Source organism: Heteronotia binoei, chromosome 1, assembly GCF_032191835.1.
Source record: "Heteronotia binoei isolate CCM8104 ecotype False Entrance Well chromosome 1, APGP_CSIRO_Hbin_v1, whole genome shotgun sequence".
NCBI lineage: Eukaryota > Metazoa > Chordata > Lepidosauria > Squamata > Gekkonidae > Heteronotia > Heteronotia binoei.
In genome coordinates, this window is record NC_083223.1 from 268,616,915 (window position 1) to 268,644,647 (window position 27,733).

The following is a 27,733-nucleotide window of genomic DNA, read 5'->3' on the forward strand; positions in this document are numbered from 1 at the left end:
TTCATAATCAAATAAAAACACAGAGAGACCAATTACTCCCTGCTCTCCCCCCAGGACTATATTTTCCCTGGTGCAAACAATCGATTCCCCACCAGTTGCTCTGCAGGAGCCTTTTAACCTGCGACTCCCTCCGGTTCCCCTTGCGGCTTTGTGATGCTGTCTTTTAAGGATTAAGAAACCGCAAGGGTAACTGGAGAGGGTCCAAATGCGCCCGCGTGTCACGTTCTCAGGGCGCAGGCAGGCGGGAGTCCAAAGCCAGTCTAAGGTCAGAGTCCACGGAGTCAAGCAGGGGCCAAGTCACCAGAGCAGAATCGCAAACTGGAATCCGAAGTCAGTGTCCAAAAGCCAAAGGGTTGGGGACTCAATGTTCCCTTTAAGCTGCAGAGTCTTGTGAGCAAAAATTCTACTACCAGCATTAAAGTTGTGAGCTCCTGCCAGTGCCGGATTAAACCCCGTGGAGGCCCTAGGCGGTTGAAATCGCGAGGGTCCCCTTGGAAGTTATCTCCGAGTCGGAGCGACTGCGCCGCTCGCAGCCCTTCTGCAGGCGCCTTCTCAAAAGCCCCTTTGACACAACTGCGGGGGAGAGGCAAACTTGGCGACAGCGCCACCAAGCGCCAGGCAAGTCGGGCAAAGCGACGCTCAGGTGCTGGCCGCACGTGCAGGCTGGGAGGGCTGCAAGCAGGGGAGAAATTGGGGTGGGGTGGGGAGCTAGCCCAGCGCCTCTGCCTACTTGGCCTAATCGTTAAATTAGTTTGCTCTAGGGTCGTCCTTCCTGAGCCGAGGCAAAAACCCGCGAGCCTGCGCTAGCTCGCGCTAACTCGGCTGAGAGGGAACACCGGTCGTAACGGTTACAAGCCGGGTGGCTGCGTTTGCCGTTTGCGGCAGGAGCTGAGGAAACGCAGCGAGGCTTGCGTGTTCTTCGGCGAACCCTCTGGCCGCTGGACAACCCTTGGATTGTTGCCGGCTGCGCTCTCTACTCTCGCCGGTTACTTCAGGCGCGGCGAACCAGGCTCGGTAGACCGACCCCTTGGCACTCGCTCGTAACAGCCAGTATCCTAATGCCCCTGTATAAATCGATGGTGCGGTCTCATTTGGAGTACTGTGTGCAGTTCTGGTCGCCGCACCTCAAAAAGGATATTATAGCATTGGAGAAAGTCCAGAAAAGGGCAACTAGAATGATTAAAGGGCTGGAGCACTTTCCCTATGAAGAAAGGTTGAAATGCTTGGGGCTCTTTAGCTTGGAGAAACGTCGACTGCGGGGTGACATGATAGAGGTTTACAAGATAATGCATGGGATGGAGAAAGTAGAGAAAGAAGTACTTTTCTCCCTTTCTCACAATACAAGAACTCGTGGGCATTTGATGAAATTGCTGAGCAGACAGGTTAAAACGGATAAAAGGAAGTATTTCTTCACCCAAAGGGTGATTAACATGTGGAATTCACTGCCACAGGAAGGTGGCGGCGGCCACAAGCATAGCCACCTTCAAGAGGGGTTTAGATAAAAATATGGAGCAGAAGTCCATCAGTGGCTATTAGCCACAGTGTGTGTGTATGTATAAAATTTTTTGCCACTGTGTGACACAGAGTGTTGGACTGGATGGGCCATTGGCCTGATCCAACATGGCTTCTCTTATGTTCTTAACAGCTCCACCTTTCTCTCTTCCTCAGCTTTCCTCGTCGTCCGCCCGTCCACGGTCCTGCGAGGTTCCTGGGATCCAGTAAGTCCAAAGTCGAGGCTCCGTTTCCCTGGGGGGAGGCTCGCTGCAAAACTCGACCGTCTCTTCTCACATAGGCTGCATTGGATACTGGTTAGGGCTGGGGGCAGGGAAAACTGGATTCCAATCCTTATCTGGATGACTTTGAGCCGGCCTTTCTCTCTCGGCTCGACCTGCCTCCTCACAGAGTGGTTGTAGAACATATGAACATATGAAGCTCCCTTATACTGAATCAGACCTTCGGTCCATCAAAATATTATCTACTCAGACTGGCAGCGGCTCTCCAGGGTCTGAAGCTGAGGTTTTCCACGCCTATTTGCCTGGACCCTTTTTAGTTGGAGATGCCGGGGATTGAACCTGGGACCTCCTGCTTACCAAGCAGATGCTGTACCACTGAGCCACCGTCCCTCCCCTAAATGAAGCTGCCTTCTACTGAATCAGACCCTGGGTCCATCAAAGTCAGTATAGTCTAATCAGACTGGCAGCGGCTCTCCAAGGTCTCAAGCTGAGGTTTTTCACGCCTACTTGCCTGGACCCTTTTTAGTTGGAGATGCCGGGGATTGAACCTGGGACCTCCTGCTTACCAAGCAGATGCTCTACCCCTGAGCCATCATCCCTCCCCTAGAAGAATAAAGCAAAGGGAGAAAGAAAGCATGCATGCCGCTCTGAGTTCTTTGAATGAGGGACGGGATGGCAGCGTTGCAGATGGGATGTGCAGATAAATGGCAGTCCCGGAGTCTGTGGCGGAGCTGCTGCTTGGCATGCAGAAGGCCCCAGGTTCAGTCCCCGGCATCTTCAGTGAGAAGGACCAGGCAGTAAATGATGGGAAAGGCTTCTGTCTGAGACCCTGGGAAGCTGCAGCTACTCTCAGCAGGCTCAGTGGAAGAGCCTCTGCTTTGCATGCAGAAGGTCCCCGGTTCTGGCATCTCCCGTTAAAAGGACTAGACAGTGGGTGATGAGAAAGACCTTGGCCTGAGACTCTGGAGAGCCACTGCCTGTCTGAGTAGGGGCTGTGGCTCAGTGGCAGAGCATCTGCTTGGCATGCGGAAGGTCCTGGGTTCAATCCCCAGCATCTCCAGTTAGAAGGACCCCGCAGTAGATGATGGGAAAGACCTCTGTCTGAGACCCTGGAGAGCCAAGAAGAGGGGCTCAAGCTAAGGTTTTTCACGTCTACTTGCCTGGACCCTTTTTAGTTGGAGATGCCAGGGATTGAACCTGGGACCTTCTGCTTACCAAGCAGATGCTCTACCTCTGAGCCACTGTCCCTCCTCTAAATGAAGCTGCCTTCTACTGAATCAGACCCTGGGTCCACCAAAGTCAGTCTTGTCTACTCAGACTGGCAGCGGTTCTCCAGGGTCTCAAGCTGAGGTTTTTCACGTCTACTTGCCTGGACCCTTTTTAGTTGGAGATGCCTGGGATTGAACCTGGGACCTTCTGCTTACCAAGCAGATGCTCTATCTCTGAGCCACCGTCCCTCCTCTAAATGAAGCTGCCTTCTACTGAATCAGACCCTGGGTCCACCAAAGTCAGTCTTGTCTACTCAGACTGGCAGCGGCTCTCCAGGGTCTCAAGCTGAGGGTTTTTTCCCATGCCTACTTGCTTAGACCCTTTTTGTTGGAGATGCCGGGGATTGAACCTGGGACCTTCTCATTTCCGGACACGCGCAGCCCGGGCTAAAATCTCCTGCCTCGAATAGGAGGGCTGGGGCGCTCTTGTCTTTCTCCTGAGACGCCTCTCTTGTCTTGCAGTATCTTTCCGTCCCCCGACCAGCCTGCCAACAACCTGCCTCTGATCCCCACTGCCCTTAACACGGGGGGCTCTCTCCCAGACCTCACCAACCTGCACTTCCCGCCCCCACTCCCCACGCCCCTGGACCCGGACGAGTCGGCGTACCCCAGCTTGAGCGGCGGGAGCAGCACCGGCAACCTGGCCAGCACCATGACGCACCTGGGCATCAGCGGCAACCTGGGGCTTGGGCCCGGCTACGACTCGCCCGGTGAGTTATTGGCTCCTGGGGCAGGTTTTGGTTTGGCCAGTAGAGGGCGAAAGAAAGGAACCGCAGTGTTAAGAACTGGGGAGCAAATCACAAAAGCTCCGCGTCGGTATGATTTCTGTGACTTACGGAGAACCAGTGTGGTGTAGGGGTTAAGAGCGGCAGGCTGTCATCTGGAGAACTGGGTTTGATTCCCCCGCTCCTCCTCCACGTGTGCAGCCGGCTGGGTGACCTTGGGTCAGTCACTGCTCTCTCAGAGCTGTTCTCTTGAGAGCAGTTCTTTTGGAACTCTCTCAGCCCTGCCTGCCTCACAGGGGAGAGGAAGGGAAGGAGATTGTAAGGGAAGATTCTGGGTTTGATTCCCCGCTCCACTCCATGCAGCCATCTGGGTGACCTTGAGCCGGTTCCAGTTCTCTCAGAGCTCGCTCAGCCACACCTGCTTCACAGGGTGTGTTTTGTGGGGAGTGGAAGGGAAGGAGATTTGTTCAGTTTCTAGATCAGGGGTGGGGAACCTGCGGCCCTCGAGGTCACTCGGGGATTGCTGGACAGATACATAGATTGCCATGTGGCAGCTTCTCTAGGGCCTGGCTGGCCAGCGAGGATCGTGGGGCCCAGCCGCACTGTGCAGCAGCCTCCCCAGAGCCAGGCAGGGATCACAGGGCCCAGATGTACTGTGCGGCAGCCTTGCTGGAACCTACCTAGCTGGCCAGAATTGCTGCAGGGCCTGGAAAAGTTACTGTCACAGTTCAGTTTGCACTTGCTTATCCCAGATGGTGTGGCCTAATATGCTACTCGGTTCCTGCTGGGCTTTTTCTACAAGAAAGCTCTGGACCTATGCATTTGCCTAGGCCGGCGGGCTGGGTGTGTGTGTGTGCGCGCGCGTGCCAGTTTGGGCTCTCCCCACATGACTTCAAATAGAAAAACAATTATTTGCGTTAATTTTGCTGGCCTGAATCATTCTTCCTCGGCGGAGCAGTGTTTTTTAAGTTGATAATTTTTTATGGCCCGCCAATGATGTTATAAATATCCATATGGCCCTTGGCAGAAAAAAGGTTCCCCACCCCTGTTCTAGATAATATGCTCATTTCACCATGGAGATTTCTTCAAGCCATAGTCTTATTTCTGGAACTCATATTTATTTATTTTATTTATTTATTTCAATTTCTATCCCACCCTCTCTGCAAGCGGACCCAGGGCGGCTAACAAATCAGTTCAGATATATAATTACAATTTAAAACCAGTAAAATACAATTTCATTTAAAACATTTTAAAAATATTTTATGGTTTTATACAACTACGATAAAGGCGGGATCATGAAAGAGAGATCCCGCAGGGCCCTTACGGCTTCCGGGGGGGGCATTCCACATTTCTGGTGCTGCCACCAAGAAGGCCCTAGCCCGTGTGAAACACAGCCTGGCCTCCTTTGGTTCGAGATGGACAGTAGATTTTGTGTCCCTGAACGTAGTGCTCTCTGGGAACATGCAGAGAAAGGCGGTCCTGTAGATAGGCAGGCCCCCGACCATAAAGGGCTTTAAAGGTCAGTACCAACACCTTGAAACGAACTCGTTGGTTCTGGTCCTGCCTTCCGGGGCCACAGAAAACAATTCCGCACCATCCTCTATAGGACAGGCAGTTTGGTGTAGCGGTTAAGTGCGCGGACTCTTATCTGGGAGAACCGGGTTTGATTCCCCACTCCTCCACTTGCATCTGTTGGCATGGCCTTGGGTCAGCCATAGCTCTATCAGCTGTTGTGAGAGCCCTTTCCAGCCCCACCCACCTCACAGGGTATCTGTTGTGGGGGAGGAAAGTAAAGGAGATTATGAGCCGCTCTGAGACTCTTCAGAGTGGAGGGCGGGATATAAATCCAGTATCTTCTTCTTCAAGTACTTGAAGATGGTGATCCTATCACCTCTCAGTCGCCTCCTCTCCAGGCTAAACATCCCCAGCTCCTTCAGCCTTTCCTCATAGGACTTGGTCTCCAGACTGAAATCTGATTTAATTTCAACCCATTGGTTCTGGTCCTACCTTCCGGGGCCACAGAAAACAATTCCACACCATCCTCTATAGGACAGCCCTTCAAGGACTTGAAGATGGTGATCGTATCACCTTGCAAGATGTGTAGTCCTAGCAGGGAAACTTGTGTGCTTCTTCTGAATCACAGAATGATAGAATTGGAAGGGACCTCCAGGGTCATCTAGTCCAACCCCTTGCACAATGCAGGCACTTCAAAAATACCTCCCCCACATACATATAACCCTAACGACCCCTGCTCCATACCCAGAAGGTGGCACAAAAACCAAGCCCCAGGGTGGGCCTGGAGAAAAATTGCTTCCTGATCCCAACACTGGAGATCAGCATTTCCTTGGGCATGTAAGAAAGGGCCACGGGAACAATGGGCATATCCACAATTTAAGAAGGATATAGACAAGCTGGAACGGGTCCAGAGGAGGGCGACGAAGATGGTGAGGGGTCTGGAGACCAAGTCCTATGAGGAAAGGTTGAAAGAGCTGGGGATGTTTAGCTTGGAGAGGAGGCGGCTGAGAGGTGATATGATCACCATCTTCAAGTACTTGAAGGGCTGTCATATAGAGGATGGTATAGAATTGTTTTCTGTGGCCCCGGAAGGTAGGACCAGAACTAACGGGTTGAAATTAAATCAAAAGAGTTTCCGGCTCAACATTAGGAAGAACTTCCTGACTGTTCGAGCGATTCCTCAGTGGAACAGTCTTCCTCAGGAGGTGGTGAGCTCTCCTTCCTTGGAGGTTTTTCAACAGAGGCTAGATGACCATCTGACAGCAATGAAGATCCTGTGAATTTAGGGGGAGGTATTTGTGAGTTCCCTGCATTGTGCAGGGGGTTGGACTAGACGACCCTGGAGGTCCCTTCCAACTCTATGATTCTGTGATCCTTCTGAACTGTTGATTGCTTCAAAACTGGTTTTTCCTCCTCTTGGAGGAGGGATCCGATGATAACCCCAATCCTAGCGTAACAGATACACTATTTTGTTTCAGAAAAAGGTCTCTGTTTTTAGAAGAAGAAATTGAGAAAGTTTTGTATGAACAAGGTTGTTGTGTCTAAATAGCTGTGACTTTAAATCGTTTTTATCCCACAGCGCAACTGAGGTGGCATACCGTTGGTCCGAAACAAGGTAAAAAAAAAAAAGGGACGAAATTTGTAATTGTGGTTCGCAGAGCAAAACACAGCCAAGCGAGGCAAGAACAATGTTGCTCGCCAAGGTCCAAATAAAGGGAATAATTCTTTGCCTGGTGCAGAGTGAATATTTCAGGAGACCATTCCACTGTCAGGGCGCCACCACCAAGAAGGCCCCGCCTTGCATTTTACATGAGATAATCCCTGTGTATCTCTTCTGCCAAAGTACTGCTATTGGCAGAACAGGTCTCTAGCAAACATCCATTCATCCCAGTTGCTATCTGCTTTATCTCTGAAGGCTAGTACAATGATGAAATTCCAGCTGCGTAACACTATAATAAAATGTTTTTTATTTGCATTAAGGCACAATGTTTCTGTGTGACGGTGTTCCCAAATCTGGTCAATGTTTCCAAACTTCCTCAGACCCGGAACGTCATTACATTAACTGGAATTAATGTTATGAAGCAATAGTCCGGGGGGTGTCAAACTTATTTGTTACGAGGACCAGATCTGACATAACTGAGATCTTGTTGGGTTGGGTTGGGCCGGGCCAGGCCAGGCCATGTGTGTATCTATTTAATAATAATAATAATAAACTTTTATTTATACCCCGCCCTCCCCGCCTAGGCAGGCTCAGGGCAGCTAACAAGACATGGTAAAACCATGATACAGGTAAACAATAAAACCAATAAAACAGTATGACATTAAAATATAATCGAATGGCGTATGATGGCTCGGTATTACTGATCTTATCAGGAGTTCTGTCTTAAAAAGCTAGCTGGAAGAGGGCAGTTTTGCAGGCCCTACGGAACTGGTTAAGATCCCGCAGGGCCCGCACCTCTTCCAGCAGTTGATTCCACCATTGGGGGGCCTTTGTAGAGAACGCCTGTTCTCTGGTAGTTTTTAATTTGGTTTCTTTTGGCCCAGGGATTTCAAGAAGATTTTTTGAGCTTGATCGCAGTGCTCTCTGGGGAACATATGGAGAGAGGCGGTCCCTAAGGTAGGCAGGTCTTCGACCATATAGGGCTTTAGAAGAAGAAGAAGAAGAAGATATTGGATTTATATCCCGCCCTCCACTCCGAAGAGTCTTAGAGCGGCTCACAATCTCCTTTACCTTCCTCCCCCACAACAGACACCCTGTGAGGTGGGTGGGGCTGGAGAGGGCTCTCCCAGCAGCTGCCCTTTCAAGGACAACCTCTGCCAGAGCTATGGCTGACCCAAGGCCATGCCAGCAGGTGCAAGTGGAGGAGCGGGGAATCAAACCCGGTTCTCCCAGATAAGAGTCCGTGCACTTAACCACTACACCAAACTGGCAGGTGATGACCAGCACCTTGTAACGAACCTGGTAAACAATTGGCAGGCAGTGCAACTCCCGCAGCCCAGACTGCACATGTGCCCACCGAGGCAATCCCAGTAGCAGCCTGGCTGCTGCATTTTGCACTAGCTGCAGTTTCCGGGTTAAGATTAGGTAGCAGAGATATAAACTTTGTGAAGGATACAGACGAACACAATTTAAAAAAAAAAAAAAAAACACCTTAAAATATGCTTAAAACGTTAGCACTTATTGGTCTTAAAGGCACTTTCTTTGTATTTCTCCCATGAGTTCCAGGAAACTGGGCAAAGGAAGCTGTGGCTCTTTCCTTCCTTCCCCAGGGACTGGAGGGGGGGGGAGGAACCTCAGCCGATGGAAGGAAGAGAAGTTCAGCTCAGTAGCTCTGCTGCGCGATTGAGAAAGCCTGGCAAAGCAAGCTCTCCATCCCCCTCCCTTCCTCCTCAAGGGAGGATCCATCCAGTGGAAGAAAATAGAGATTTTGCTCTGCAGCTCCTGTGCGATTGAGCAAGTCATGCAAAGTAAGCTGTTCTGCAGAAGGAAACGAGAGAGGGAGAAGGAAGCAGACGATAGCCAGTTGCTCATGGGCCTGATAGGAGCCCTGATTCTGTATGTTTGACACCCCTGCACTGGTCATTAATGTTACAAAATGTTTGAACTACCGCCGACTTTATTTATGACTGGTGCTTCGTAACATTAGTTCCAGTTAATTCCAGGTCTGAGGAATTCAGGGTCTGACGTTCCGGGTCTGGGAGCAGCGTCACACAGAGACATTGTACTGTAAGGTGATTAAAAAATCATTTTATTATAATGCTACATAGTTGGAATTTCTTCCTTGCGTTGGCTCTTTGCAACTGTGGATTCCTTGGTTGGTCATATAAGGCATGTGTCCGAAAAGACCCTTTCTTCCCCAGGTAATGCAAGCCTTCGCCCCTTTTTCTCATGGTTTCTTGATCTTTTTTGGGGAGGACTCTTTCCCTCTACTGCAGTTACAACAACAAAACCCACAGCTGTGTCTCATTTTTTAGGGGGAGGTGTTTGTGAGTTTCCTGCATTGTGCAGGGGGTTGGACTAGATGACCCTTCCAACTCTATGATCCTAGGACTTCCACAACCTCCTCGTTGGGGCAGGGTGTTGGGGGCGGAGCCAGGGAGAGGAGACATGGGTGGGCGGAGCCAGGAGAGGCCACTCCCCCCCCATGCCACAGCCCCGCAGTCTAGCGGACGTTCCATTCCATGTTTTACGTTCCCACCTCCATCAGCGTGCGCTCGAGCCCCTCCGCCGCATCCCTCCCCCTCCAGGCCGGGGAAGGCAACGGTGAGGCAGGAGCGTTGTGTGGCTCGTGGGTAATTGCGGCATGCGTGTGTGTGCGTGTGTTTTTCACCTTTGGTTTTCTTTTTGTCCCCACAGGGCTGTGCTCACCTATGCAGAGCTCCCTCAGTAACCCCTGCATCCAGTCCGCGCTCGGCAACCCCTGCCTGCAGGGCTCCCTCAGTAACCCCTCGCTGCGCTCCTCCCCCAGCAGCTCTTCCATCCCCTCCTCCATGAGCAACCAGTCCCTCCCCTCCTCCCTCAGCACCCCCTCGCTCTCCTCCTCCCTCAGCAACCCCTCCCTCCCCGCCGCCCTGAACAGCCAGACGGGGCCCCCTGCCCCCAGCAACCCCGCCGTCCAGCAGCCCGGCTTCAGCGGCTCCCCCTCCGCTTCCTCCCCCCCCGCCTCTTACGCCCCCCTAAACGCCTCGCCCCGGCGCAGGGTCCCGCTCAGCCCCCTCACCCTCCCCATGGGTGGAGACTCGAGAAGGCAGCACCCAAAACAGTTTTCGCCAACTATGCCACCCACATTGTCCTCCATCACACAGGTACGCATGAGCCGCAGACGGGCGCCTGGGCGCCCCCCTCACGCGCCCTTCTGCTGCTCTCTCTTGGTGTTTCCTTTCTTTCTTTCTTTCTTTTCTGTTGTGTCTTGCTGCCATCTCATCTCCACTTTCGAGGGGGGAAAGCCCCACCCCCTTTCTCCCGCCTGTCTTGTTTCTTTGGAGTAGAGGTAGGGTTGCCAAGTCCAATTCAAGAAATATCAGGGGATTTTGGGGGGTGGAGCCAGGAGCAAGGTTGGGACAAGCATCCTTGAGCTCCAAAGGGAGTTCTGGCCATCACATTTCAAGGGACCGCACACCTTTTTAACACCTTCCCTCCATTGGAAATAATGAAGGATAAGGGCACCTTCTTTGGGGGCTCATAGAATTGGATCTCCTGGTCCAATCTTTTTGAAACTTGAAGGGTATTTTGGGGAGAGGCACTGGATGCTATGCTGAAAATATGGTGCCTCTATCTCAAAAAAACAGGGCCACCCCCCAAGAGCCCCAGATATAGTGTTGCCAAGTCCAATTCAAGAAATATCTGGGGACTTTGGGGGTGGAGCCAGGAGACTTTGGGGATGGAGCCAGGAGACATTAGGGGTGGAGCCAAGATCAAGGCTGTGACAAGCATAATTGAACTTCAAAGGGAGTTCTGGCCCTCACATTTAAAGGGACGGCACACCTTTTCAATTCCTTCCTTCCCTAGGAAATCATGAAGCATAGGGGCACCTTCTTTTGGGGCTCATAGAATTGGACCCCCTGGTCCAATCTTTTTGAAACTTGGGGGGTATTTTGGGGAGAGGCACTAGATGCTATACTGAAAATTTGGTGCCTCTAGCCCAAAAAAACAGCCCCCCCAGAGCCCCAGATACCCGCGGATCAATTCTCCATGATTTTCTATGGAAATAAATCTCCATAGGGAATAATAGAGTTCCCAGCAGACATTTCCCTCCCCTCCCCCCCTTTCTGACGACTCTGAAGCGGGGGGGGGAGGGCCTCCAAACCGGGGGATCCCCTGCCCCCACCTGGGGATTGGCAACTCTACCCAGATACCCTTGGATCAGTTCTCTATTATACCCTGGTTCTGGGTATAAATCAGTTCTGGGTCATTAGGAACGTCAGATGGGCCTCCCCGCTGTTCCCGGTAAGTCCCCCTCTGGCCCCCTCCCCATCGGTTGCCAGGAAGGACTTTGGCAACCCTGGTCCAAAATCACCCCACAAACTTAATGCGGTCCTTTGGAATAAAAGCATTCCTGCTGTTCCAGCAGCAGCTCGTTCTGCCTAGTCAGGCCCGATAAGCTGCTGCCAGAGCGAACGAGGCACCATTTCATTAAACGCAGAGCCCTGCCTGCCAAGTGGAGAACGAGTCGATCTGGGGCTCCTTTCTCTAGGAGGAGGGAAACGCCATCCGCTGCCCAAAACTTTTCCGGGTCTGCTGATGTTCCCAGAATTCTGAAAAAAACAACAACAAGAGACTCTTGTTGATCTTCACAGCGGGAAGAGCTCCCTAACCACAGCCTGAGTCCTCTTGACCCTCCAAATCCTGGGTTGGGGACGTATCGTGGACTTGGCCGCAGTCCTCCACCTCACTTGCTAGTTTTCTCCTCCGCTTTCTGGTTTTCGGACCAGGGCTTGTCTCCAGGGTCTGAATTTGCCAGTCTGTAGTCAGCTTCCAAATCCACGACCTACGATCAGGGCTGGCCGAACTTACTTGACATAAGAGCCACATAGAATAAATGCCAGTTGTTTTGAGAGCCTCAAGATACGAACGTCAGATGTTTGAGAACCGCAAGGCAAGGAGGCGGGCAGGCAAATAGATGGGGGCGGGAGGTGGAGGTGGAAAGAAAGCCACTTGAACTTTAAATGCATTCTCCAAGCCGCTGGCTGGCTTGGCTTAGAGAAGTGATTTAAAGAGACAAAAAAAATGCCTTCTCCAAGCCAACCGATGGGGCAGGGGGGGCTTCGAGAGCCACACGATATGTGTGGAAGAGCCACCTGTGGCTCTTGAGGTGCAGTGTGGCCACATGTGGCCTAGATTCACTTCTGGGTTTATGCGGAGTGGAACCAGGAAGGCCAAAGCGGGGGAACAGTAGCACGTTCTCAAACGTAGAGCCACGGTTTGGAGGGCCGGCACAGTTGCACCTGAACTGGGCCCGAGTACCAACCTTGGCCACTTAAACGTATAAAATGGGAATCGTGAAATTCATTTCTGTTCACGGCGGGTGGTCTAGCAGACAAAGGCCCTGTTGAGATAGGCCTCGGTGTATCAAGCTAACCAGGGCTTTTTTTGGTAGCAGGAATTCTTTTGCATATTAGGCCACACCCCCTGGTGTAGCCGATCCACTGACTCTTGAGAGAGGCCTCGGCGCATCAAGCTAACCGGGGCTTTTTGTAGCAGGAACTCCTTTGCATATTAGGCCACACCCCCTGGTGTAGCCAAGCCTCCTGGAGCTTACAGGAGGCCCTGCACTAAGAGTCTTGTAAGCTGTTGGAGGATTGGCTACATCAGGAGGGTGCGGCCTAATACGCAAAGGAGTCCCTGCTACAAAAAAAAAGCCCCAAAGCTAACAAATCCAGAGTAGGAAAAGGGAGGGACCAAAAAGTTCTCCGCTTCTCCCTGTGGATCGTTTGGGCTCACCGGTCTGATTTCTCTACTTCTCTGCAAAACAACATGCCTTCATTTTTGACACTGGTCTGTTTTGGTAAACCCCCAACGAATCCTGATTAACGTTGGGGGTAGACATGGATCTCAGGCAGTCTCCATTCCCCCCCCAGTCTTCGGGGCAATGAAGCAGTCAAGGATGAAATATTTTTTCCCTCCCGGCAGTGTCCACTAGATGGGGCTCTCTTGCTGGGAGTCTCCTTGGCACAAGGCCTCCTTTCTTGGCGCCAACCAAAGTAGGAAGGGAGGGAGGGTGCGAGAAGGTCTCCTTCGTGCCCCGTGCTGCAGCCTTTCTAACCGGTGCCCCCTGCCGTGCTTTCTCTCCCAGGGGGTGCCGCTGGACACCAGCAAGCTGCCCGCCGACCAGAGGCTCCCTCCGTACCCATACAGCCAACCCGGCTTGCTCCTCCAGCAGAGCCCGAAGCCCCACCATCACCAGCAGGCTCAAGGCGCGGGGGCCTCCCAACCCGGGCGGCAGCTGCCCCCTCCTCCGCACGTGCCGTCGCAGTGCCCGTACCCCTCGCCCTACCAGCCAAACTCTGCACTTCAGCACCAGCTCAACCAGCCGCTGGCTGACTTCGGCCTGGGCAGTGTAAGTCTCTCTGTCTGTTTTTATTTATTTAAGAGAGCCAGTTTGGCGTAGTGGTTAAGTGTGCAGACTCTTCTCTGGGAGAACCAGGTTCGATTCCCCACTCCTCCACTTGCAGCTGCTGGCATGGCCTTGGGTCAGCCATAGCTCTCTTATCTGGGAGAACCAGGTTTGATTCCCCACTCCTCCACTTGCACCTGCTAGCATGGCCTTGGGTCAGCCATAGCTCTGGCAGAGGTTGTCCTTGAAAGGGCAGCTGCTGTGAGAGCCCTCTCCAGCCCCACCCACCTCACAGGGTGTCTGTTGTCGGGGAGGAAGGGAAAGGAGATTGTGAGCCGCTCTGAGACTCTTGATTCAGAGAGAAGGGCGGGGTATAAATCTGCAATTCTTCCTCCTCTTAATCAAATTTATATCCCATCCTCCCCTCACGGGCTCAGGGCAGCTAACATGTTAAAAACCACATCGAATATTAAAAACAACATATAATAAAATCAATTCCACACATTTTAACCATAAAATCCAAGATGCACGTTGATGTTTCTGAATATTTGTCCAGTGGGCTTGTCGCTGCTGTAGGGCATTTCCTACCTCCCCTTAAGAAGAAGAAGAAGACGACATTGGATTTATATCCCGCCCTCCACTCAGAGTCTCAGAGCGGCTCACAATCTCCTTTCCCTTCCTCCCCCACAACAGACACCCTGTGAGGTAGATGAAGATATTGGATTTATATCCCACCCTCCACTCCGAAGAGTCTCAGAGCGGCTCACAATCTCCTTTCCCTTCCTCCCCCACAACAGACATCCTGTGAGGTAAATGAAGATATTGGATTTATATCCTGCCCTCCACTCTGAAGAGTCTCAGAGCGGCTCACAATCTCCTTTACCTTCCTCCCCCACAACAGACACCCTGTGAGGTAGATGAAGATATTGGATTTATATCCCGCCCTCCACTCCGAAGAGTCTCAGAGCGGCTCACAATCTCCTTTACCTTCCTCCCCCACAACAGACACCCTGTGAGGTGGGTGGGGCTGAGAGGACTCTCACAGCAGCTGCTCTTTCAAGGACAACTCCTGCCAGATCTATGGCTAACCCAAGGCCATTCCAGCAGGTGCAAGTGGAGGAGGGGGGAATCAAGCCTGGTTCTCCCAGATAAGAGTCCACGCACTTAACTGTGGAAGGCAAGCTTAAATACTTCGGTCTTACAAGCCCGGCAGAACTGTGCCAGGTCCCGCAGGGCCCTGATGTTTTCAGGGAGGGCATTCCACAGAGCGGGGGCTGTTGTTGAAAACGCTCTGGCTCTAGCGGTGGACAGTCAAACTTCTTTCAGTCCGGAGATCTGAAGGAGATTTTGAGACTCTGAATGTAGTGCTCTCTGGGACAGATACGAGGAGAGGCAGTCCCGAAGGCAGACACATCCCAGGCCTGTGTTGCGCCTGGAGGCTCACTCAGTTTGCAGCATTTCGAGTCGAAAGGTTTGGGCGGCAGGCAACGGGAAAGACCTCTTCCTGGAGCGCTATCGCTAGCCCAAGTGGACAATTCTGACCTTGATGCACCAGCGGTCTGATTCAGTATAAGGCAGCTTTATGTTTGGCGTAGCGGTTAAGTGTACGGACTCTTAATCTGGGAGAACCAGGTTCGATTCCCCCACTCCTTCACTTGCAGCTGCTGGAATGGCCTTGGGTCAGCCGTCGCTCTCGGAGAGCTTGTTCTTGAAAGGGCAGCTGCTGGGAGAGCCCTCTCAGCCCCACCCACCTCTGTGAAAGCTCTCTGTGAAAGGAGAACCAGTTTGGTGTAGTGGTTAAGTGTGTGGACTCTTATGTGGGAGAACCGGGTTTGATTCCCCACTCCTCCACTTGCACCTGCTAGCATGGCCTTGGGTCAGCCATTGCTCTGGCAGAGGTTGTCCTTGAAAGGGCAGCTGCTGTGAGAGCCCTCTCCAGCCCCACCCACCTCACAGGGTGTCTGTTGCGGGGAAGGAAGGTAAAGGAGATTGTGAGCCGCTCTGAGACTCTTTGGAGTGGAGGGCGGGCTATAAATCCAATATCTTCATCTACCTCACAGGGTGTCTGTTGTGGAGGAGGGAAATAAAGGAGATGGTGAGCCGCTCTGAGACTCTTTGGAGTGGAGGGCGGGATATAAATCCAACATCTTCTTCTTCTCTCAGCCCCACCCATCCCTGTGAGAGCTTTGGCTGACCCAAGGCCATTCCGGCAGCTGTAAGTGGAGGAGTGGGGAATCAGATAAGAGTTCTCCCAGATAAGAGTCCACACATTTAACCACTACACCAAACTGACTGTCCTTGGTTACAATCCTGTACGCTTGGGTCATCATTTACAACCCCAGGCAAGAGAAGCTTTGGAGGGCCAGGGCAAAGGAGCTGAGATTCCCATCCGTCTGGATCCTTCAGCTTGTCCAGTCCCTTCCTATCAAAAAGCATCTTAGGGGAATCTGCCTTAATCCAGAGATCCTCCCACTGGCCAGATTTTCCTTACTGTTCCAGCGTCTTCATGCCGAAAGACTTTGGGGCACAAACAGTATAGAGAAGGGGGAGCAGGAGAAAGAAATGTTATCATACAGGATAGAACAGGGGTGTCCAAACTTGCGTAACGTAAGAGCCACACAGAATAAACGCCAGATGTGCCACGTTCTCAGGGCGCAGGCAGGTAGGAGTCTAAAGCCAGTCCAAGGTCAAAGTCCACGGAGTCAAGCAGGAGCCAAGTCACCAATGCAGAATCACAAACCGGAATCAGAAGTCAGTGTCCAAAAGCCAAAAGGTCAGGGTGCCAAGGAAATCAAGCAGGTCAGGATCAGGAAGGAACATGGATGCAAGCCAGAGAATAGACTTGTTGCTTCCACAAGGTTACCAGGTCCTGGGCGGGAGCTATATGGGAGCCTCAATCAGCCTGCTCCCTGTGTGGCAGTGACTCTGCTAGAACTCAGGGCTGAGAGATTGGAAGCATCGGCATGCCTCACGTCTTCGCTCTGAAAGTTCTTTCTGGAGCCTGCTTTGAACTCTTGAGATGGGAGGAGGAGAGCTTGGAGGAGATTGATCGTCAACAGCTGACACTGGTGCCTGGAGAATGATTGATGGGCCAGATGTTCAGCTGAGGAACTGGCTGGCAACTCTTCCAGGTCTGTTAACCCTTCCAGCTCCTCCTCGTCAGGGCTCATGACAAGATGTTTGAGAACCACATGACATGAACATCAGATGTTTGAGAGCCACAAGATGGAGGGAGAGAAGGAAGGAAGAGAGAGAGAGAGGTGGAAAGAAAGCAACTTTAACTCTCAATGCATTTTCCAAGCTGCCAGCTGGCTTGGCTTGGAGAAGTGATTTAAAGAGAGAAATGCCTTCTCCAAGCAGGCTGAAGGGGCATCGGGGGCTCCAAGAACGACATAATATGTGTGAAAGAGCCACATGTGGCTCCCCACACACTCAATCTTTCCTTCTTTCTCTCCCTGCCCCCCCCCCCCAGTTTGATCAGTACAGCATGGTCGAGAACACACCGGGGGCTTTGGATTCAACAACAGCGCCTTCCCAGAAGACCTGGGTGCCTTAAACTACCCCATGGGGGACAACATGGGCCTGTCGGGAGGCGGCAGCAGCACGCACAGCCCTCATCCGCTCAACCGCCAGAACCTGAGCCACTGCAGCCGCCACGGCCCCATTCCCAACATCATCTTCACAGGTATTTGGGAGGGGGTTGATGGAGGGGAGGACTGGGCTTTTGCCGGAGGCGCTGACAGAGTCGATCAGGCCTTTCCTTTGTAGCAGGGACTCCTTTGCATATTAGGCCACACACCCCTGACATAGCTAATCCTCCAAGAGCTTACAGGGCTCTTCGTACAGGGCCTGTTGTAAGCTCCAGGAGGATTGGCTGCATCAGGGGTATGCGGCCTAATATGGAGAACAAGAAGAAGACTGCAGATTTATACCCCGCCCTTCTCTCTGAATCAGAGACTCAGAGCAGCTTACAATCTCCTATATCAGGGGTGGCTAAACTTGCTTAACGTAAGAGCCACACAGAATGCACATCGGATGTTTGAGAGCCTCAAGACATGGACAGATATTACACACACACACACGTGTTTATGAAAATTCTTAAATACTTTATTTGCACAGACAAATCCAATTAAAGTTATATATATATATATTTTAATTTTAAAATACAAACATGCTTAAAACTCTTCCAGTGGTTTAAGCTGGAAAGATGGGGGACTAGTGGAATTTGGCAATGCAATTTTTAAAATAAAACATCCAGAAAAAAGCACAAGGCTCTGACTCTGTGGAAATAATGAAATGGCAATGTAAACTTCTCCCCACCAGTCTACTCAGATTGGCAAAGCCTTTCCAGTATAATATCCCCCTTTGGCTGGGGGTTCCCACGTTAAAGAGTACTCAATAGGTTAGGTCCATTCAGGAGAGATAAGCTGGCTGAAATCATCAACCCTTGTTTGCAAGGACACAACTCCGGGAAGCGTGAGTTCCAGCTAGCTATAGGAAAGCTGAAAATGTAACCATCTCCACTCCATTTGAAACCATTGCATAGTTCAGACAAAGCTGCAAGGAAAATGTGGAATGGATCTTGAAATCCACGCCGCATTTTCCTTGCAGCTGCCAGCAAAGAAAGGCAGGAAGAACTTGGGACTCAGCCTGCAAGCTTCAAAAGCTACTTCAAAGAACCTTTGAAGCTCCTAGGCTGAAACCAAAAGAGTCTCAGCCTGCAAGCTTCAAAGAGCCTGGGAGCTGTAGGAGCCTGGGAGCTTCAAAGGGTAAGGACAAGAGGGGGGGGAGGAAGAGCTCCGCGGGCCTGATCAAAGCCTTGGACAGGCCGCATCTGGCCTACGGGCCGGGTGTTTGACACCCATGAAAGAGCCCTGTTGGATCAGACCACTGAGGGTCATCTAGACTTGCCTCCTGTCTCACATAGTAGCCAGCCAGTTCCTCTGGAGGGCCAACAACAGGGCAGAGAGGTCGAGGCCTTCCCCTCAGAAGAACATCAGAAGAGCCCTGCTGGATCAGCCTAGTGAGGGTCTATTTAGTCCAGCCTCCTGTCTCACACAGTGGCCTCAACCAGTTCCTCTGGAGGGCCAACAACAGGGCAGAGGGGCTGAAGCCTTCCCCTCAGAAGAACATCAGAAGAGCCCTGCTGGATCAGACCAGTGAGGGTCCATCTAGTCCAGCCTCCTGCCTCACACAGTGGCATCAACCAGTTCCTCTGGAGGGCCAACAACAGGGCAGAGAGGCCGAGGCCTTCCCCTCATAAGAACATCAGAAGAGCCCTGCTGGATCAGACCAGTGAGGGTCTATTTAGTCCAGCCTCCTGCCTCACACAGTTGCCTCAACCAGTTCCTCTGGAGGGCCAACAACAGGGCAGAGAGGCTGAGGCCTTCTTTTCATAAGAACATCAGAAGAGCCCTGCTGGATCAGACCAGTGAAGGTCCATCTAGTCCAGCCTTCTGCCTCACACAGTGGCCTCAACCAGTTCCTCTGGAGGGCCAACAACAGGGCAGAGGGGCTGAAGCCTTCCCCTCAGAAGAACATCAGAAGAGCCCTGCTGGATCAGACCAGTGAGGGTCCATCTAGTCCAGCCTCCTGCCTCACACAGTGGCCTCAACTAGTTCCTCTGGAGGGCCAACAACAGAGCAGAGAGGCTGAGGACTTCCCTTGATGTTGCCTCCCAGCTCTGGGATTCAGAGGTGCCTGTGAATCTGGAGGCTCCCCTCAATCACCATGACTAGTAGCCGCGAGAGACCTATTGCCCATGAACCTATCTAATCCCCTTTTAAAGCTCTTTATTCCTGTGGCCATCCTTACATCCCCTAGCAGCCAGGGGATGTAATCCCTCTGTACTGTTTCCTTTTGTCCATCCTGAGCCTACTGCCCATCGGTTTCACTGGATTTAATTTAATTTAATTTTTCAATTTATACCCCGCCCTATCCCACAAGCAGACTCAGGGCGGCTCACAGCATTAAAACAGCTTTAAGCAAACCACATCGAATGAAACAATACTGTAAGCACAAAACGTCATGTAAAATCAATCCACACCATTGGCAGCGAACCAAACAACAGCGTAGAGGCTGGAAGCTTTCAGCAGAAACTTGAGCACCTTGTTAATAGGGGAAGCAGTGGCTTCAGAGGATTCCCACTGGACCAATTAAAAGGATGCAGAGGCCAAAGCCTGCCCCTGATGCTGGTATTCAGCCATTTGCCACAGCTGGATTTGGGAGAGTCCCTTGGGAGAGGCCAACGCCATGCTGGGAATTATTAGGAAGGGAATTGAAAACAAATCAGCCAGTATCATAACGCCCCTGTATAAATCGACGGTGCGGTCTCATTTGGAGTACTGTGTGCAATTCTGGTCACCGCACCTCAAAAAGAATATTATAGCATTGGGAAAAAGTCCAGAAAAGGGCAACTAGAATGATTAAAGGTTTGGAACACTTTCTCTATGAAGAAAGGTTAAAACGCTTGGGGCTCTTTAGCTTGGAGAAACGTCGACTGCGGGGTGACATGATAGAGGTTTACAAGATTATGCATGGGATGGAGAAGGTAGAGAAAGAAGTACTTTTCTCCCTTTCTCACAATACAAGAACTCGTGGGCATTCGATGAAATTGCTGAGCAGTTGGGTTAGAACGGATAAAAGGAAGTCCTTCTTCACCCAAAGGGTGATTAACATGTGGAATTCACTGCCACAGGAGGTGGTGGTGGCTGCAAGCATAGCCAGCTTTAAGAGGGGGTTAGATAAAAATATGGAGCAGAGGTCCATCAGTGGCTATTAGCCACAGTGTGTATATATATATAATTTTTTTGGCCACGGTGTGACACAGAGTGTTGGACTGGATGGGCCATTGGCCTGATCCAACATGGCTTCTCTTATGTTCACCACAATGGGCCCCCTCTGTGAATCTGTCTGCTCCCCTTCAAAGGTTAATATGCAATTAAAGGGCCAAACATTAAAACAGAGTGTAAAATAAATCATAAACCAACTGGCACAGGATTCCTCATGAATAAACAATTTTTATTAGTAACATATGGTAGCAAAACTATATCTACAACTTATAAAAACTTAAAGTAAAAGAAAAAACTTTCTACCCCATATCTTACTTTTCCCCCACCCCTCCCCCGTTACTTGACCCCCGCCAGTGTTATTTACTTAAAGGAAACAACTATTAAAGGTACCCTTAACTGTTAAAAAAACCCCAAAAGTTATATTCTTATTTTAAAAACCTTAATCATTATCAAAGATTGTCCAATGTCCTTTTATGTTCCACTCTTTTTCTACGTATCTTCTGAATTTCTTCCACTCCAACTTAAAAAGTTCCATATCATAGTCTCTTAATTTTCTTGTTAATTTGTCCATTTCACTCCATGACATAACTTTTGTAATCCAATCCCATTTCTCTGGTATTTTTTCTTGCTTCCACAGCTGCGCATACAATGTCCTAGCAGCTGAGAGCAAGTACCATATTAAAGTTCTGTCTTCTTTTGGAAATTTTTCCATTTGTAATCCCAGCAGAAAAGTCTCCGCCACTTTGTTGAATTCATATCCCAGAATCTTAGAAACCTCTTGCTGAATCATTTGCCAAAACATTTTAGCCCTTTCACAAGTCCACCACATATGGTAGGAAGAAGCTTCGTGCTGATGAAGTGTGCTTAGAGAGCGCACGAAAGCTTACGTTCGGAATAAACAGGACCGGATCTACATGTTTTTTTGAGAGGGGGGGGGCAAAATTAAAAAATGGCACCCCCTTATGGGCCACTCTGTCTTATGATCCCATAGAATACAATGGACTCCATACCCAATTTGGCGGGGGCCCCCCCTCCATTGGCGCCCAGGGCAAGCAGCCGCCTCTGCCCCCACCCCTAGATGAATAAAACTGTGAATAAAACTAAGTTGGTCTTAAAGGTTCGACTTGACTCCTATTTTGTTCTACTACTTCAGACCAACATGGCTGACTACTTGGATCTATCAACATGCATGTATTTATTGTAGAAAGCTAAAACCATTTAAGGGCCCATCGCAAGCCTCTATCCTCTGTACAAATCATAAAACCACAATGGGAACCCACTCGACTTGACCTGACGCGTTTCGACCTTGACTGGTCTTCTTCAGAGGCCAGAAAGGTAAGCACACATATTGGCTCACAATGCAGAATAGAATAAAACAATAGAACCATGCTGGACCACAAGGAAATTTAATGAAGCGGCAAAGGCTTAGAGATATTCTTGAGGCCTCTTATTCTACAGACTTGTGTCTTAATCAAGGGCATTCATATTGCATCCAGCGTCTTATTGTATGCTGCATGGTCCAGAATTGATCAAGATAGGTGTAAGGTCAGAGCCTATGTGCCAAGGGTTAAGTCTAGGTCGAAACACGTCAGGTCAAGTTGAGTGGGTTCCCATTGTGGTTTTATGATTGTACATAGGATAGAGGCTTATGATGGGCCCTTAAATGGTTTTAGCTTTCTGCAATAAATACATGTATGTTGGTTTATGATTTACTTTACACTTTGTTTTTAATGTTTGGCCCTTTAATCGCATATTAACCTTTCAGGTTTCTTACTCCAGTTTTTGGGTTAAGCTTCTTTTGTTTTTCCTTGCTCCACTTCAAAGCCATCTATGCCTGTGGCCACCGCTCTGCCACTGGCAGAGTCCCACGGTTGGAATTACTGTGGAACTCATTGCGACTTGATTGGAGAACAACAACAAAAGGACAAACGGCAGTGTGAAGGTATACCGCAGCAAAACAACCGAGTCTTGTAGCTGTAACAGTTTATGATATACAAAATTACTACTACACCTTTGTAATGAAATCCAGTATAATGGAAGAGTAGTCTTTATATAATAATAATAATAATAATTTTTATTTATATCCCGCCCTCCCCGCTGGAGCAGGCTCAGGGCGGCTAACAGGACATGGTATACCACGATCAGTTATACAATTCATAAAAAATACAGTTAAAATACAGTAAAATAATAATAGTAGTAGTCTTTATATAATAGTATATACTATTTATTATATACTATATAATAGTAGTCTTTATATAATAGTAGTCTTTTTATAATGGTATAGTAGTCTTTATTTAATCATTTAAAATGAATTAGACGGATAAAAAAAATTTATCACACTGTATGTAAATATTCACTTTTCCAAATGAAAAACTTTGAAGGTTATTTCTCTAGTTTCTGATTGGCAGTTTCGGTCAGTAGGTTTGGACCAATTTGACTTTGAATATACAATGTGACTTGCAACAAGACCTGACCAACCCCTGTTTTCATTGAAACAGGACGGGGAAGCAGCCGCCTGTCTTGAATGATCGAGTCATGGTGTGTTGGGGCTTACAGACTTGGTGTGACAGTGCTTGATCTTTATTAGTGTGGTTTTCTAAGGTATTTCACGTATACTGATGTTGCAAGTCTGAGTGGCCAAACTGCGTCTCAGGAGCCACATGTGGTTCTTTCACGCACATTTGGCTCTCAAAGCCCCCACCGCCCCGTAAGCCAGCTTGGAGAAGGCATTTGTCTCTTTAAATCACTTCTCCAAGCCAAGTCAGCCAGTGGCTTAGAGAAGGCCTTTAAAGTTAAAGTTGCTTTCTTTCCGCTCCTCCTCCATCTATTTTCCTTCCTTCCTCCCTCCCTCCCCAAAGAGCCAGTTTGGTGTAGTGGTTAAGTGTGCGGACTCTTATCTGGGAGAACCGGGTTTGATTCCCCACTCCTCTGCTTCCACCTGCTGGCATGGCCTTGGGTCAGCCATAGCTCTGGCAGAGGTTGTCCTTGAAAGGGCAGCTGCTGTGAGAGCCCTCTCAGCCCCACCCACCTCACAGGGTGTCTGTTGTGGGGGAGGAAGATAAAGGAGATTGTAAGTGGACTCTTATCTGGGAGAACCGGGTTTGATTCCCCACTCCTCCGCTTCCACCTGCTGGCATGGCCTTGGGTCAGCCATAGCTCTGGCAGAGGTTGTCCTTGAAAGGGCAGCTGCTGTGAGAGCCCTCTCAGCCCCACCCACCTCACAGGGTGTCTGTTGTGGGGGAGGAAGATAAAGGAGATTGTGAGCTGCTCTGAGATTCAGAGCGGAGGGCAGGATATAAATCCAATGGTAACTGGAAAAAAACCCAAAGGGAAAATGCCCAAAGAAAACACTCCGCTGACATAAATGCTCACAGGAAAAAAGCCCCCATGGAAACATGCCCACATGGAAATAAACTCACATGGAAAGAAGCCCATAGTAAAAGTAGCCCACGTGGAAAAATATATAAAGCACAAACGTATAATTGTGGATAACCATTAGTAATATTTTGTTGCTGTTTTTGGATTAAAATATGTCATATTCACATGCAACAAAAAGTGACCGTTTTGTTACCAATGCACTTTATTAAGAAGGAAAAACAATAATGACAGAAATTAAAGCTCTCCATAGAAATATATTTAAATAAAATTAAGTAACTTTATTAATTTACAGTTTGTCAAACTTTTAAAATGTTAATACATTGTGGTGTACCCAGTGACCGTGACAAAAGGCTATCTAAACCTAATAGTAAAAGCAACAATTATTTAACACTAACAACTCGTATAATTCTTCATTGAAAATTAGCCGATCTCTTTAAGTACCTAAGTTTATTTCCCACCTGCTCATAACGCTGCACAGAAGTGGCAACCATGGCATGTAGTGCCTCATATTTCCTCTTTTTCACCTCTTAGCGACCTGCCTGCGCATTGGCGGGGGGGGGGGGACTAAACCACAGACAAACGATCACCAGCGTTCCCTCTAAGCGAAGTTAGTTTGAGCTAGCTCACAGTTTTTTAGCTTCCAGCTCACACATTTTTGTCTTAGCTTAGGAAAAATGGCCCCAGAGCAAACTACCCGTATTTTTCAGACCATTAGACGCGGGTGCCTGGCTTGGAGACAAGCGGCGAGATTGCTCCCTCCGCCCGCACTGCAAACCCAGCACTTCGCAGGGAGCGATCTCGCCACTTGTCTCCCAGCCAGGCACGCAGGCGCGGGGGAAGCACGCCGCCCCCTCCACAGCCGGCGCTCGCGAAGCGCTGGGTTCGCGGAGGGGGCGGGTGCTTCCTCCGTGCCTGTCTGCCTGCCTTCAGCTGATGCTTACAGCAAGCGCCAGGATCGCTCCCTCCGCCCTTCAATCCCAGCGCTTGCTTTAAGCATCAGCTGAAGCCAGGCAGACAGGCACGGAGGAAGCACCCGCCCCCTCCGCAAACCCAGTGCTTCGCGAGCGCCAGCTGTGGAGGGGGCGGCGTGCTTTCTCCGTGCCTGTCTGCCTGGCTTCAGCTCTGATGCTTAAAGCAAGCGCTGGGATCGGAGGGCGGAGGGAGCGATCCTGGCGCTTGCTGTAAGTGTCAGAGCTGGAGCCAGGCAGGCGCGGGCGAAGCGCCAGGATCAGAGGCGGAGGCAGCGGATCGCCCCCCCCCCCCGAGGAAGGTACATACCTTCGTTCCATAAGACGCACACACTTTCCCCCCCACTTTTTTTGGGGGGGGGGGAGTGCGTCTTATGGTGCGAAAAATGCGGTAATTTATGCAGTAGCTCAAAACTTTTAATGACAGGAGCTCACAAAGAAGAACTTTTGGTCACAAGACCCCAGAGCAGCAAAGATATAAGTAAACCAGAGGTCCTCAACCGCCAGTCCACGGACCCAGACAAAAGAGGCAGCGCAGGAGAGGCAGCCTCAGAGCAAGCCGGAGTAGCCCCACTAGGACCTGGGCAGATGGAAGAGGCAGGGCAGCCTCACGTGCAGGGGAAGCAAAAGGGGCAGCGTGGCAGTGGCCTTCCCGTCCCCCTCATTTAAAGACCCCTGCTGATCAGCTCACACCTCATCTACGGACCACCAATGTGGGGGGCAGGGATGGGGAGGCAGCCTGGGGTGGCGAGAACCCCAGTGCTGCCCCCCAAGTCCCTGGGAAAAATTGTCTTCCAGGAAACCAGTCCCTGGTGCCAAAAAAGGTTGGGAACCACTGAAGTAAACCACATTTCTCAAAATGCGTTCTAAAGAAGTACAAAAAAAGATACCTGGCTGCTTTGAAGACCTTTCTGCAGACAATACTGTTTTTTATATTTCCCCCCCCCCAAAAAAACTATGAGCGAGAAACAGAATGTGAAAAACCGTGCTTTACTAAATCAAACCCGTGCTACTTCTAAATAAATTCTTCCCAATATCTATTTTTCCCCCCTCAGCATGGTGAACTTACCTAAGTAAAAAGTCTTGCTTTCTTCAGGATCTGGATAGTAAATGGCCTGGGTCTCATCAGGCTAATACTTTTATATCTCTGGTCCCCAATTATAGAGACTGGTGTGATCCAGCAGGGTTCTTCTTGTGTTAATTATACCTTCCCCTTCAGCTTCCCCCCTGCCTCCTTCTCCTGCTTCTCTTTCTTAAATAGCAGAGGTAGTGAAGGCCTCATAGATCTCAGAAGCTAAGCAGGACGGACTCTGGCAAGTATCTGGAAGGAAGAAATAAATAAACATAGTTGGAATGAATTGAAAAATGGTATAATGTAGAATTGATCCATGGGTATCTCGGCTCGGGGGGGGGGGCTGTTTTTTGAGGTAGATGCACCAAATTTGCAGCATAGTATCCAGTACCTCTCCCCAAAATATCCTCCCAAGTTTCAAAAGGATTGGACCAGGGGGTCCAATTCTTTGAACCCCAAAAGAAGGTGCCCCTGTCCTTCATTATTTCCTATGGAGGGAAGGCATTCAAAAGGAGTGTGGTCCCTTTAGATGTGATGGCCAGGACTCCCTTTGGAGTTCAGTCGTGCTTGTCACAGCCTTGCTTCTGGCTCCACCTCCAAAGTTTCCAGATATTTCTTGAATTGGACTTCGGCAACAAAGTATTATTAATGGTTATCCACAATTATAAAAACCTATGGTGCTTTACATATTTTTCCATGTGGGTTTATTTCCATGTGGGCATGTGACCAACACTGAAGTCCTCAAGCGGGCGGAGGTTACCAGCATTGAGGCACTGCTGTTGAAGACGCAGCTGCGCTGGGCAGGGCATATTTCTAGGATGGAAAACCACCGCCTTCCCAAGATTGCCCTGTATGGCGAACTCTCCACCGGCCATCGAAATAGAGGGGCACCAAAGAAGAGGTACAAGGACTCCTTGAAGAAATCCCTTGGCACCTGTCGCATCAACCATCACCAGTGGTCTGACCTAGCCTCAGATCGCAAAGCATGGAGGCACACCATCCACCAGGCTGTCTCTTCCTTTGAGAACGCACGCATAGCTGGTCTTGAGGACAAAAGGAGATTGAGGAAGAATCGCACTGCTACAACACCAATCCTAAATCAGACTTTTCCCTGCAGCCACTGTGGCCGGACCTGCCTGTCCCGCATTGGTCTTGTCAGCCACCAGCGAGCCTGCAGCAGACGTGGACTACTGCACCCTTCTTAAATCTTCGTTCGCGAAGCCAAGCCGAGAGAGAGAGAGAGATGTTTCCATGGGGGCTTTTTCCTCGTGAGAATTTATGTCAGTGGGGTTTTTTCTTTGGGCATTTTTCCTACAACCAAATCCAAGATCACCTTCTTCTCTCTCCCTCCCTTCGCTGTCGTTTATTCTTTGCGGCTCTTACATTAAGCAAGTTTGGCCACCCCTGTTCTAAAATATTTACATGTCATATAATACAGGTTATCTATACTGGGTAATGAAAATGATGAAATGAGAACTACTGCACACTTATTGAATTATATCAGACTTTATTACAAAGGTGTTATAGTGATTTTGTATATCGTACTGCTATAGCTACGAGATCCGGTTGTTTTACTTGATAGGGTTAGGCATGCCTAAAGGATGCAAGGAAGACTGACTGTCCTTCTTCTTCCCCCATCTCTTTCTCTGTCCACTCCAGAGGATTCCCCGCCAGGGATCTCCAAGGAGATCGCCAACGTCTTGGCCAGCATGCCCGGTTTCGAAGTGGACTCCTCCCTGGGCTTGGACGAGGACCTGAAGATTGAGCCGCTCACGTTGGACGGACTCAATATGCTCAATGACCCCTACACCCTTCTGACCGACCCGGCCGTCGAGGACTCCTTCCGTACCGACCGGCTTTAGTGGGGGGGGCGGAGGCGTCCCCCAGAACACCCAGCGAGGTCACACCCTCGCGAGCCACAGAGAAACAAAAGGCCAGTTCCCGCTCCCAAAATTCTGGGTGTCGGTTGAGCAGGACATTTGGGGGGAGGGAGAGCAGAGATTAAGCCCTCCTCCTCCGATCACAGTGCCCTTCCTTAGAAATACCTGGGGCTTCTAGCTCACAGTATGCTCCGGAATCAGATTTTACAGGGAGCGAGCCCGGATTGCAATGTACTTGAGGGGATAGGGGGGAAATCGGTCCTGGAGCTGAGATGCAAGATCGTGAGAGCCCTACTGGATGAGACCAGTGTTCCATCTAGTCCGATGCCAATAACAGGGCATAGAGCTC

The 27,733-nt window shown here is 50.1% G+C and overlaps 1 protein-coding gene across 1 annotated transcript in view; it reads left to right on the plus strand.

Annotated features, from left to right (window-relative positions):
- Positions 1 to 27,408, plus strand: part of CRTC2 (CREB regulated transcription coactivator 2) — an 81,458-nt gene extending 54,050 nt beyond the window's left edge. The window contains 8 exon segments of the mRNA XM_060255790.1: positions 1,669 to 1,718; positions 3,464 to 3,711; positions 6,821 to 6,856; positions 9,599 to 10,047; positions 13,035 to 13,298; positions 16,768 to 16,801; positions 16,804 to 16,980; positions 27,164 to 27,408. Coding sequence (XP_060111773.1) covers positions 1,669 to 1,718; positions 3,464 to 3,711; positions 6,821 to 6,856; positions 9,599 to 10,047; positions 13,035 to 13,298; positions 16,768 to 16,801; positions 16,804 to 16,980; positions 27,164 to 27,366 — 1,461 coding nt within the window. The 3' untranslated portion in view covers positions 27,367 to 27,408.
- Positions 27,409 to 27,733: the final 325 nt, after the last annotated feature.